This window comes from Urocitellus parryii, chromosome 4 (genome assembly GCF_045843805.1).
Source record: "Urocitellus parryii isolate mUroPar1 chromosome 4, mUroPar1.hap1, whole genome shotgun sequence".
Taxonomy (NCBI): domain Eukaryota; kingdom Metazoa; phylum Chordata; class Mammalia; order Rodentia; family Sciuridae; genus Urocitellus; species Urocitellus parryii.
This window is the reverse complement of record NC_135534.1, coordinates 58,605,190-58,617,640: the sequence shown is the minus strand read 5'-3', so window position 1 is coordinate 58,617,640 and position 12,451 is coordinate 58,605,190. Positions and strand designations below refer to the sequence as shown.

At 38.7% G+C, this 12,451-nt stretch overlaps 1 protein-coding gene across 1 annotated transcript; it reads right to left on the bottom strand.

Annotated features, from left to right (window-relative positions):
- Positions 1 to 260: 260 nt before the first annotated feature.
- LOC144254264 (interferon-induced very large GTPase 1-like) lies at positions 261 to 7,523 on the bottom strand. The gene has a single exon (XM_077797279.1). It carries the CDS (start codon positions 7,521 to 7,523, stop codon positions 261 to 263), a length of 7,263 nt encoding a protein of 2,420 aa, XP_077653405.1.
- Between the last annotated feature and the right edge of the window lie 4,928 nt (positions 7,524 to 12,451).

The following is a 12,451-nucleotide window of genomic DNA, read 5'->3' as shown; positions in this document are numbered from 1 at the left end:
AATATTTCAAAGTAGGAACTAGATATTTGGATTTTGTCATATGCTCCTATTTTAGTAATTTCTTTCTAATCCAAATGGAATTGAGGCAGAGAGATATCAAGTACTTTTCCAGGAACTCTTAAATTCTTGAATTGATATTTAAACACTTTTTAAACATTTCCTTTCCAAAGTGGAATATGTAAAGCTCTAGTTGTAAGGAGGATATATTTTGAGGTTGCTTGGTACTGTGACTTGGTACAGATGCTAAGGTATTTATGTGGTCATTGAAGATTATTTTTCAAGTCATTAAGCACTTCCTGCTTAGTGATTTTGCCCCATTCATAGGGGATTTGACCTTTATCTATAAATTTTAGCTGATATTTTTCTTCCAAGTTTGTTCTGAAGTGAGAGATAAACCATTTCCAGTATGGCTGGGTGGATGAATCTGGGGTGATGCTCCATGTGGCATAATCCCCTCCTGCCTCCCGATAGTTCTTAAATGGGATTTTCCTATCATCTCTCAAAACAAGCAAATAATCACTTGCTACTAAACTAGTACAAAAATCAATGACAAAGTGGTCTGTTCTATACCACTTGCCTCCACAGACAGCCTGTGGACAATGAAATGGAACACTGTGGTCTCCATCATGTTCAGGAATTGTGTTTGTACAAATTGCATTACAGAAGGGACACTGTTTCCAACATCCATAGAGATGTTCAGAGAGGATTTTCTCAATTTCAGGAACCATTTCTTCTATAGGCATACTTGACAAGTTCTGTTCCACCTTCTTCATTGCAGGATCCAAACCTGCACTCATGGCTTCTTTGAGAAAATCCATATCTTTTATCTCTTGGTGCTCAATGTTTACCAGGTCTCTTCGTGGGAAAATCAAGTTGTTCCCCAAGTAACCACAGAACAAATCTAGCCACCCAGATGCAGTGCTGCTTCTGTCTTTGGCTACTGCTGTGGATTCATGAATGGCTGAGAGGATGGTATTCTTGATGTCATCAAGACTTGTTTTGAATAAAGTTTTTATTATTTTATCTCTGTTGTCTGAACAGTACTTTTTGGTATAGTTCTCAATGTAACTCCTAAAAAATGATTTTGGATTGTAAATGTATTGCCAATAATTTTCAAAATTTTCTTCTTCTGCTAGAGAGATGAGAATGTGTTTCTCCAGGTTAGACCTGTTTCCATTGAATGCAGGGCAGGAGGCTCTTATCTCCCCAGCTATTCTAGGGACCATTTTCCCCTGGATGGTAGCAGAGACAGCAGGAGTGAGCTTTTGCCACAGAAAATCAACAAAAGATGTAATGGAGGATGCACCTTGGCAGGAAATCTTGAAACTCATGAAAAAATCGTCTTTCTTTTGTTCTAGATATTTTACAGGATCATTTGCTCTTCTAAATGCCCTATGCCTTTCCTTAAAATGCTTTGTTGCTTTTTGAAATAAATATGAAGATAATTCAATGTTGTATTCACTGGTAAATATATATCTATTCTTGGTGTGTTCAGATTTTCCTTCCTCTTCTATTATTCTCAGGATTTGATGGAAGTCACTTTGATCATAATGACGTAGTTGATTCATAATACTTTCAATATATTCATTAAATCTTGAAAAAATACGATCAGTAGTCATATCAATGGACACTTTATCACAGGCCTCTAAACTCTTTGGGACAATGAAATAGTCCTTACACATCTTGACATGTTTTCCAAAATCTAGCTGAAAATTCTTTCCAATATTTCTTTTTAGTTTTTCTACTATGTTTTTCTCTTTTCTGAAATGTTCCAAAAGGATGTGTTCAGCATCCACATCAATTTTAGGCTCTGTGGCTTGAGGGAGATCTGAGGACACTTCACAAACCCATTTTCCCCAAAGTTGACTGAATTTCTCATATAACTCTTCATCACTCAACTTCTTACCTTTTACTCTTAAAGCCAAGTTTTGGCTCTTCTTCAATAATTTATTTACATATACAGTCTTCTTCTGTTCTAGTTGTTCTTGATTTTTTTTGAGACGAATAAGTTCATGGGCTTTTCTCTTGGTGCCTGAAATAAGTGAATCTTTAAGGATTAGTAGCTTATTTTGAAAATGGGCTTTCCTTTGGACAAGTATCTCTCTCTCTGGGTCTTCAGTAAAATATTTTTCAAGTACTTGCTTGATGGTTTCATATTTCTCTGTAAGTGGACATTCAATTATGCTTGATGTGAGTGTCTGAATTTTTCTATTCCTAATCTGGTTGTGAAGCTGGTGCTGCAAGTCCAACATATGACTCCTGAGGTCCCAGGTCCAGTGGTTATACATGGTTTCCAGTTTGCTCATGGACATGACCTTTTGGGTGTTTCTGAAACTGGAAATGAAGTTCTCACTTACCAGGGCTCTCCACAAATCTTGAACTCTGAATTTTACATCTGATATCTTCATGATGCTTCCCCCGGATTCCTGCTTGGCAGTTAAAAGAATTGTACTTTTCAGTTCCTGGACATTGTGGCTATAACGAGGATTGGGAGGGGCCATGGGGGGATTGCCATCCCAAAGGTGAGCAAAGTAGTACACGTGAGTATTGACATCAAACTTGATGACATCACTGAAGTGAGTGACATCTGAGCACTCTTGTTTAGCAGCCAGTGCGGCCATTTCATCTAGCCTCTGCTCTAACCGCCTTAGTCCTTCTGTAGTTTGGTCTTTAGCTGTAACTTCTACATTCTGATGGACGAATATGAACCTGGGGGAAATTTTCACTTGTTTCATCCTCAGAAAGGCTGGGATTACTATCTGTAGGATTTCTTGTATTTCTGATGGATTCTCCCCAAATATATTGATCAGAGTCAAGTTTGCAAGCCCAATGACAAAGGTGGCTAACTCGTTGTCCCAGTTCTGGGATTTGTGGCTTAGTTCTGGGGCCCGAAGTCCTTCTGTGTCTACAACCAGCACAAAGTCAAAGCCAAGTTCCTCTGTGGATGTCTCTTCTACCTTTAGGAGCTGCATGTAGGCCCCCTTGGTACACCTGCCTGCACTTACACTGAACTGCAGCCCAAAAAGAGCATTCAGTAGGGTGGACTTCCCAGAGCTCTGTAGGCCAAGGACAGAGAGGACAAAGAGCCGTTTGTCTCCAAGTTTCTCAGAGAGCTTGTCAAAAACAGCTGCCACCCACTTTAGGGGCACATAGGAAGCATCTCCATCTATCAGCTCTATGGGGACACCAGCTATCATCAGGTCTGCAACAATTTGGGGAAGGAAGAGAAAAACTATATCATTTGTGGAGGAAGTTTCTTCCAGAGCTTCATAGATCTGGCCAACCTCTCTGAGAAATTGCTCAATTCCTAAGGTATAGTCACTAATCTTCTTTTGGCAGAGTTCCAAAGAGTTCATGGTTTGGGAGCTTTGCTTTTCTGTTTTCACAATTGACCACAAATGAGTTAGTTTTTCATGTAGGTTCTCCAAATGCTCTTCAGTCAACCTATCTAAAAACTCACTCATCCATTGCAAGAAGTAGAGTGTGGTGTGAGTTTCTGAATAGCGGTAGAGAATTTGAAGCACAGAGAACATTACATCATTGAGAGGAAAAGCTCTTTGCACCTGTTGTTGCCGAATTCTTTGTTTATCTGACTCAAGCTCACTCTTGTGTTGTTCAATGCTTTGATTTCCCTTCTCTCTCAGATGATAAAGTTCTTTGTCCTTCCTACACCAAAATTGCCACAGTTGTCCCTGAAGCAGTAGGAAGGTTTCCTTCACCTCAGCCAACTCTGTTTCTCCTAAAAGAGTTATTATGCTCTGTGCCTTTTCTTTGCCTTCCTTACAATCTCTCTGGTCTTCATCAATAAGAAATCCTTGCTGGCGAGCAATTTGAGAACAGTCCTCTAGGCTGAGAGCTGTGTCAGAGAGCTCCAGCAAACGTCTGATGGTAGTTGTGAGCTCCTCTGTCAATTCTGCCTCATTTCTATTCCTCAGGCCAATTTTCACTCTTCTACCAGAACTACTGGGTTTGGATTTTTCTTTGTCATCTAGCAAACAGATCAATGATCTTGATGACTGACATAGGTCACGGACAATTTTTTGGTTTTGTTTGTTGTCATCAGAAGCTGACATGAGGACCACAATGAGAGAAGAGACCTCCTGCAGGAAGGTGAGCTGCCTTTTATGTTCCTTTGCATCTCCATGAAGGTTCATGAAGGTCACACAGTTGTCAAACCTGTCCTCCACTTCCCCTCCAGGGCAGAACCAGCAGATTTCCACCACACCCCGCATCAAGAGGCAGTTCTTGCTGCTTTCTCTGCAGTGTCGGTGGAAAAACACATCATGTTTATGTTTACTGAGAAGACAGTTCATGATCTGAGATTTGGAAGCAGACAGGCCATTGCCCACCCTAATGAAGGACACAATGGGAGTGGAGACACGACACATCTGCTGACTCTTGTGACTGTTCTTCCCTTGTGGTGATTTCCTTGCTTGCTGCCAACTTCTCCTAATTTGTCTGAGAGACCAGAGAGAGAATTCAATTTGAGAAGTGCAGGGATTTGGAACCAGGAGGGGCAGGGCAAACTGACAGATGGAAAGTTTGGTCAAAATGTATTGTCTGGCAAAATCATCTGCACAGTGGAAAATTGCCATCTGGATATCCATGGGGTGAATGTGGGTCTTGGACTCAGTGGTCACAAGCTTAGTAAGATTCTCACTATCTTCAAGAAAGTCTTCATATGGATCAAAATCCTCATTTTCCTGGTTGGAGGCACTCGGGGAAACCTGATGTTCTATGTTTCCATCACCTTTGAAGACTAGGTATCTCAGTCCATAATCCAGCATCAGTAGCTTCTGAAGGAAATAGAAGGGAAGTTCCTGTTCAGATTTGGGCTGAGTATTGCACACAGAAGTCTTGTAGATCTGATGGAAGTTAGCAGTACTCATCTTTTTTGGATAGTAATGATCTAGTCCCAGATGCTGGATTAAGTCTCTTAAGGCTCCATTTTGCATAACCTCCCATCTGTTATTTTCATTATCATGTGATTCAAGGAAGTGTTTACCTCCATGGGAAAGAGTTTGCAATAGTTTTCTTGCCTTGTCCTTTTGCAAAGAAGAGATGGGGACTTCATTTTCCCTATCAATCTGTAACCTCAACTGTCTTTCTAGGTGTTCCCAATTAAAATCTTTCTCATATTGCTTGAGGTGATATTCAACTCCTTTATGCAATAATTGTCCCATATGTTTTCTCATAAATTCCATGCATTGTGTCTTCTCTTCTGGGGAAATAGTTGTGACTCCAGTTGTTGTTGTCAAAACTGTGAGCACCAGAAATGCATGGGCCCTCTGAATGGAAATACTCTTCAGCTTCTGATATTCATTGTAGGCAGTTTGCATTTCATCCAGTAGCAAGTTTAACTCCTCATGCCCCAGAAGATGCTGAAAAGTTTGGTTTACTCTCTGATATCCTGCCCCAGCTGCAATGGAAAGTAGCAAGTGCTGTGTGTCTTTCTGCTTTGTTGCATTAAGATGATTGAAAAAGCTGTAGAATACTAAGCTGACCTCATAATTCGCCTTTTCTTGAGCTTCTTTTACTGCTTCTGGGGACTTAGATTTGTCCTTTATGTCCAAGAATTCATTCAGAATTTTGTTTATGATTTTAATGAAATCAGAAAATTGGGAGATTTTGTATTGCTCTTGCTCCGACTCTGACTGGTTGATCCACCTCATGATGGAGTAAGCCTGAAGAAAGTTTTCCACTTTGTAGATGTGAGGATCTAGAAGGATACTCAATTTAGATTTAATACATTTGGCTTTATGAGTGGAAGAAAGTTTGCAAAAGTTGACAGTATTGAATAGAAATGTCTGCAGATCCCTATCTACGAGGCATATGTTAATCCAAATTTCATGACTTTTTAGTTTTTGACTCAGTGTTTGCATGAATTCTATCAGTTTTTGAAGTTGCTCTTCAGGATCAGACACCTCCCAGGACCTCACTTTATCTAGAAAATCTCTGGCCTCCTGAATAGTACTCAGTAACTCCTCTCCTTCATGGATCTGTTCAGTGAGGCCAGTCAGAGCAGTGTAGTTGTCTTTCAGGCAGTTAGCCACTTTAAGAGGATCCTTAAAATCTCTTCTGTGGCTGGAGAGGATGATGTCCCAAATGGGCACCAATTGAAGTCCACGATCAATGACACGCCAGGTTTGATTGTTGGCAACAAGGCCAGCTTTCCACTGGGCAAGGTCATCTGCTTCTTGTGGGCCACCTGTCTTAGACATAGATAATTGGAATTTGGTTTCGAGGTTTCTGAAAGTTTTTTTCTTAGAATCTGCTTTTGATTGTGAGTCTGACCAATTCGTACCTGCAGCAACATTCACACCAATGCCACTGTAGCTGCCACTTATGTAAATATCCAGGGCCTGTATTGCCTGCTGCTTCATCTCAGTCAACTGGCTACTTTGGAAACCATTTGAAATGGCCTTCCACCAATATATTCCTCCCAGGTGCACAGGGCCTTGGTTAGCATGAGAGCCAAACCTGTGGAAAAAATTTTCAGTCCAGTGTTTCAGCAACTGGAATCCCTGTGGGTGTGTAATTAGATCTAGGATGTTTTCGAGGCATTTTAATTCCTGAAGAGCAGCCTTGGACAACTGGAGCTGATCAATGGGGAAGTGGCAGGATGCCATAGGTATGTAGCTGAACTTGGTTGAGCAGAAATAAGAGCACTCAGAATTTGCTCGTTGAGTTTCCTTGGATTCTGAATGTTTGTTTTTATTCAGTTCAGGTTCTAAACAAAATCCCCAACCTCCAACCTTGGCTGAGGCAGTTAAACTGAAGCCCAGTTTCTCTATAGCCTGGGTAAATGTGAATTCTGCTTGAGAAGATGTAAATTCTTCTGATTCCATCCGTGTGCCCTGTTCAGGGCCATAGATCTTGAATTCATTGGGCACACTGAGTAGCTCCTCTCTCTTCTGTATCAGGTCCATTTGGTGGCATGATTTGTAAATCCCTTGCAGGGCCAGCCCTCCAGATGTCCATCTCACCAAGTCTCTATCTGAAAGATTTTGTCTGTGAGACAGTGTCTGCTCCTTGGGACTCAGTTGTGTCTGCATGATTTCCATGACTTCACTTAGGGACTTTTCAGGCACTGGCCTGTTCTCTTCAGGGATCTCCATGGCTTGCCTCAGCTCTGCTTCTTTTCTTGCCACTGCCTCTTCCTGTCTCTGTCTCCCTTCTGACAGCATGTTCCTCAGCTCTTTCACTGCTTGTTCTCTCTGCTTCTCCTTTTTCCTCTCCACTGGTGACTCCTGTAACTCTGCAAGACTATTTGAGTGGGACAGGTCAAGCAGCTTCTTCAGGGCCTTTTTTTCCCATGGATGATGTACCTGGGATTTTAGCTTCTGGAGGTCTTTTTCTGTTAAGTGTTGTAAAGCTTGGGCACAGGTCACACCCAGGTCTTCCTGAAATTTGGACAACCAGTACTCAACATCCAGTCCTACTTTTCTCAGCATCTCTTGAAGATCTTCCCTCTTTTGGACTCTGAGGAGAGGCTCTTCAGGGGTCTGCTCTGTTGTGGCCATGGCTGTGTGAAATACAGACACTCAATTAGTTTTGAGCATGTCCTGACCTTAGGAAATGTTAGCCATGTGATCAAAACAGTGATAAAGCAAATCTCTCCAAAACCTTCCCATCCCTTGCTTTACTTATTCTAAAATATTCTCTGTTTGTTCTAGATGTCATTGTGTGTGTTATCAACAGAGATTGCTTTTTTAATTTCCCATGCTGACTTGAAACTTAATCATATGTTTGGGACATTTACTGCACAAATGACTACATGGAAAATATGAGGCTGAATCATGGAGTTTGAGAATATCCTTGAGTTTCTAAGTTTGATGCTTATTTTTTAAAAACTAGAGTGATACAACCATTTTGTTATCTTTCTTCTGTTTTCTTTCTGATGAATGGTTTCATTCCTATATGGATATCACTTCTTCTCAGGTTATTTAATGTATATTTGTTAGCCTGTCGTTTGAAATGAATTTTATAGGTGGCATCATAATATGAAACCTTAAACGATACTACAGAGCAATAGTAACAAAAACAGCATGGTATTAGCACCAAAATAGACATATAGACCAATGATACAGAATAGAGGACACAGAGACTAACCCACATAAATACAGTTATCTCATACTATACAATGGTGTCAAAAACATATATTGGAGAATAGATGGCCTCTTCAACAAATGGTGCTTGGAAAACTGAAAATACATATGTAGTAGAATGAAATTGAAACCCTATCTCTCATCCTGCACAAAAAACAAGTCAAAATAGATCAAAGATTTAGGCACCAGAAGAGAGAACTTGTACCTAATAGAAGTAAAAGTAGGCCTAAATCTTCATCATGTCAGCTTAGTACCTGAGTTCCTCCAACAGACTCCTAAAGTTCAAGAAGAAAAATCAAGAATCCACAAATGTGATGTATTAAAACTAAAAAGGTTCTTCTCAGCAAAGAAAAAAATTAATAACGTGAAGAGAGAGTCTACACAATGGGAAAAAATATTTACCATACTCATCTCTGATAAAGCACTAATCTCCAGGATATACAAAGAACTCTGAAAACTTCAAACAAACAAACAAACAAAACCAAATAACCCATTAATAAATGGGCTAAGGAACTGAACAGACATTTCAAAGAAGAGGAAATACAATTGATCAACATATGAAAAAATATTCATCATCTCTAGCAATTAGAGAAATGAAAATCAAAACTAATCTAAGATTTCATGTCACTCCAGTCAGAATGGCGATTTTCAAGAATACAAGCAGTAATAATTGTTGGCGAGGATGTGGGGGAAAAGGTACATTCATACATTGCTGGTGGCACTGCAAATTGGTGCAAACACTCTGGAAAGCAGTATGGAGATTCCTCAGAAATCTTGGAATGGAACCATCATTTGACCCAGCTATCCCACTCTTCAGTTTATACCCAAAGGACTTAAAATCAGCATACTACAGTGATCCAGCCACATCAATATTTATAGCAGCTCAATGCACAATAACTAAACTATGGAACCAACCTAGATGCCCTTCAAGAGATGAATAGATAAAGAATATGTGGCACATGTACACAATGGAATATTAGTCATAAAGAAAAATGAAATCATGGCATTTGCAGGTAAATGGATGGAATTTACCTGCATGATATCCCATGCTAAGTAAAATAAGGCAATCCCACCAAAAACCAAAGTTCAAATGTTTTCTCTAATAATGGATGTGGATGCTGATCCATACCGTAGGAGGTGGGGTATAGGGAACAATGAAGGAACTTTGGCTTGTGCGCAGGCAAATGAGGGGAGAGGTACAGCTGTGGAGATGGGAAGAACAGTAGAATGAGACAGGCATTATTATCCTATAAACATGTATGATTACACTACAGATGTGACTGCAATATGTACAACCATAGGAATGAGAAGGTGTGCTCCATTGGTGTACAATTGTCAAAATGCATTCTACTTTCATGTATAACTAATTAGAACAAATTAAAAAGTAAGAAAAAATAGGTGGGGTAGGAAAGTTGGAGGGGATCAGAGGTTCACTGGATTAAAGAGGGTGGAGTTGGGGGAAGAATGGGGGCATAGAAGTAGAAAGACAGTAGAATAAATAGAACATAACTTTCCTATGTTCTTATATGAATACACGGCCCAGTGTAACTCCACATTATGTACAACCATAAAATCAAAATTTATACTCCAAGTATTTATTATATGTCAAAATACATGCTACTATCATGTATATCTAAAAAGAATACATAAAAAAGTAAAAAAATAAAATAAACTTCTAACCTGATTTAAGCTTGTAACTCACTTCTTATGTTTTATCTTCATCTTTCCATTACCTGTAGAATTATGTGTATGTAAATGTTATCCAAATCTATGTACTCCATATTCTCCTCATTCCAGAGTTCCATTAGTGTTTTCCCCACTACCATCTTTCATCTTCAGTGCATATAATTAGACAGGAGATGAGTCATGGTTTTATTTGTTTCAATTTTGTACATTATTCAGTCTTTTCTTCCTCTTATATTTCCTGTCTCATTCAATGCCCCTAGCATACATGCCCAATGGTTTACTATAAATATAAATTTATTATACCATGACTTTTCAATTTATCCTCTTTTTAATATTTATTTTTTTTTAGTTGTAGTTGGACACAATACTTTTGCTTTATTTATTTATTTTTATGTGGTGCTGAGGATTCAACCCAGGGCCTTGCACGTGCTAAGCGAGCACTCTACTGCTGAGCCACAACTCCAGGCCCTCAATTTATCCTCTTAATCCTCTGATTTTTTATTGTATTTCTTCATTGGTACATTATAATTATACATAATCGGGGATTCACTATACTATATTTAAACATGCACATAACATAATTTGGTCAATCTTGTTCTGCAGTTATGTTCCTTTCCCACCCACCATCCACTGATCTACTTGCTCTACTCTACTGATCTCCATTATACTGTTATTTTGATGGTTAATAATATTATTATTATTTTAATTAGTGTAATATGGGAAATTGAGTTCTTTATGGTATAGTCATACCTAGGTGTAGCATAGTTTGATAAATTTTATTCTCCAATGCTTCCCCATGCAAACCCCTCTTCCCTTTCTCTTCCTTTATTTTCCCCTTTCTATTTTCAATAGATCTCCTTTTTTATTCCTTTTCTTTTTTTCTCTCTAGCTTGCCCCATGAGATAAAACATTCAACCTTTGTCTTTCTGGGTCTGCCTTATGTCACTTAACATGATATTCTCCAGTTCTATCCATTTGCCAGCAAATAACATAATTTCATTGCTTATTATGGCTGACTAAAAGTCTATTATGTACACACCACATTTTCTTTATCCATATTCCTGTTCAAAGGCACCTAGTTTGATTTGATAACTTGGTTATTATTAATTTCACTGCTATAAATATTAGCATGCACATATCACTCTAGTATGGTGATTTTAGTTCTTTTAAATACATATTGAGATATAGAATAGTGGTGTCATATAGATATTCCATTCCTAGTCTTTGGAGGAATCTCAATACTGCTTTCTGAATTGGATGTACTAATTTGCAGTCCCACCAATAATGTATAAGTGTACAATTTGTCCCCCACATTCTCACCAGCGATGATTGCTTTTTGTATTCTTGATGTTAAACTCTTTTTATTCTTATTTTTTAATTCCTCTACCCACTGGCTCTTAGGTTTTTCCTTTACTTGTCTTTATTGGATTGTTGTAATATTATCCCATCTGCTCTGGTTTGAATGTTTGTATCTTCAAAAACTCATGCTGAAATTTGTCATTTTGCAGTATTAAGAGGTGGCACATTGAGAGATGATTTTGGCATGAGGTGCAGCACCCTCATGGATGGGATTAGATCCACTATAAAATGGTAATTACAACTCTCTTTAGCCTTTTTGTCCTTCTGATTTCTTTATGTGCTAACACAGCAAGAAGTCTCTGTTCAGATGTTTTTGCCTTGACTTGGACATTCCAGCCTCCAGAACTATGAGTCAATATGTAATAGGTTTCCTTTCAAGGCACTATGGTCCAATGTATGCTTCAAATATAAATCTTGTTGCTTGACCACTGGTGGATTATTTTTACATTGACATGTGTTTTTTTGTCTTCTTCTCCTTCTTCTCTTCCCCAACTACAGGGGAAAGTATCATTAACATTCTTCCTGTTCTAATCCAAGTTATCTGTTCTTCTCCTCACTGTACAGAAGAATAAAGGAATTCTGCACTAAAAACTCTAAGAACAGATTTTTTAAGGATATAAACTTATTAAATCTACTGAAAATAATACCTGGAAAATAGCCTTCATATGCCTATGTCAAAGTTCTCTGTTCCTCCTGGAATTGAGAATGGTTTGCACAGTGATGTGTTTATTGCCTTTCTTCATTGCTAAAAAAAATACAACCTTTGTTTTTCCAAAAAATTTATCTTCATTATTGGATCAGCATCAAGGACAAGGACTGAGTTTTGGTATCAAATTTGGCACCCCAGGTGGGACCTGAGAACAGCCTCTGTACCTTAGGTAGGTCTGGCAATCCAGGTGTGAGCTAGTTGAGAAGAAACCACTGGAGAATTGGGAGAGAGACAAATTTGCCTTAGGTCAGACCAGAGTACTTATTCCTGCAAGTTAAAGGAAACAACTGAGGGACAATCCCAGTGGCTACCACGGCTCTGTGACTTCAAGGAACTCCTGATTTCTTTCCCTAATCTATTTTATCTTGTCTTTTTGAGAACAAAGAAATTCAGTGGAATAAATTTAAATTGGCAATCTGGTACATCCGGTGGTGTGCACGCTAAAACCCTCAGTTCTATACATTTGTTCTTTTTTTTTTTTTTTTTTTTTTCTACATTCTTTATTGGTGCATTATAATTGTACATAATGATGGAATTTGTTGTTTAGTAGTTGTACATACACACAATATAAAAATATAATACAACTAAT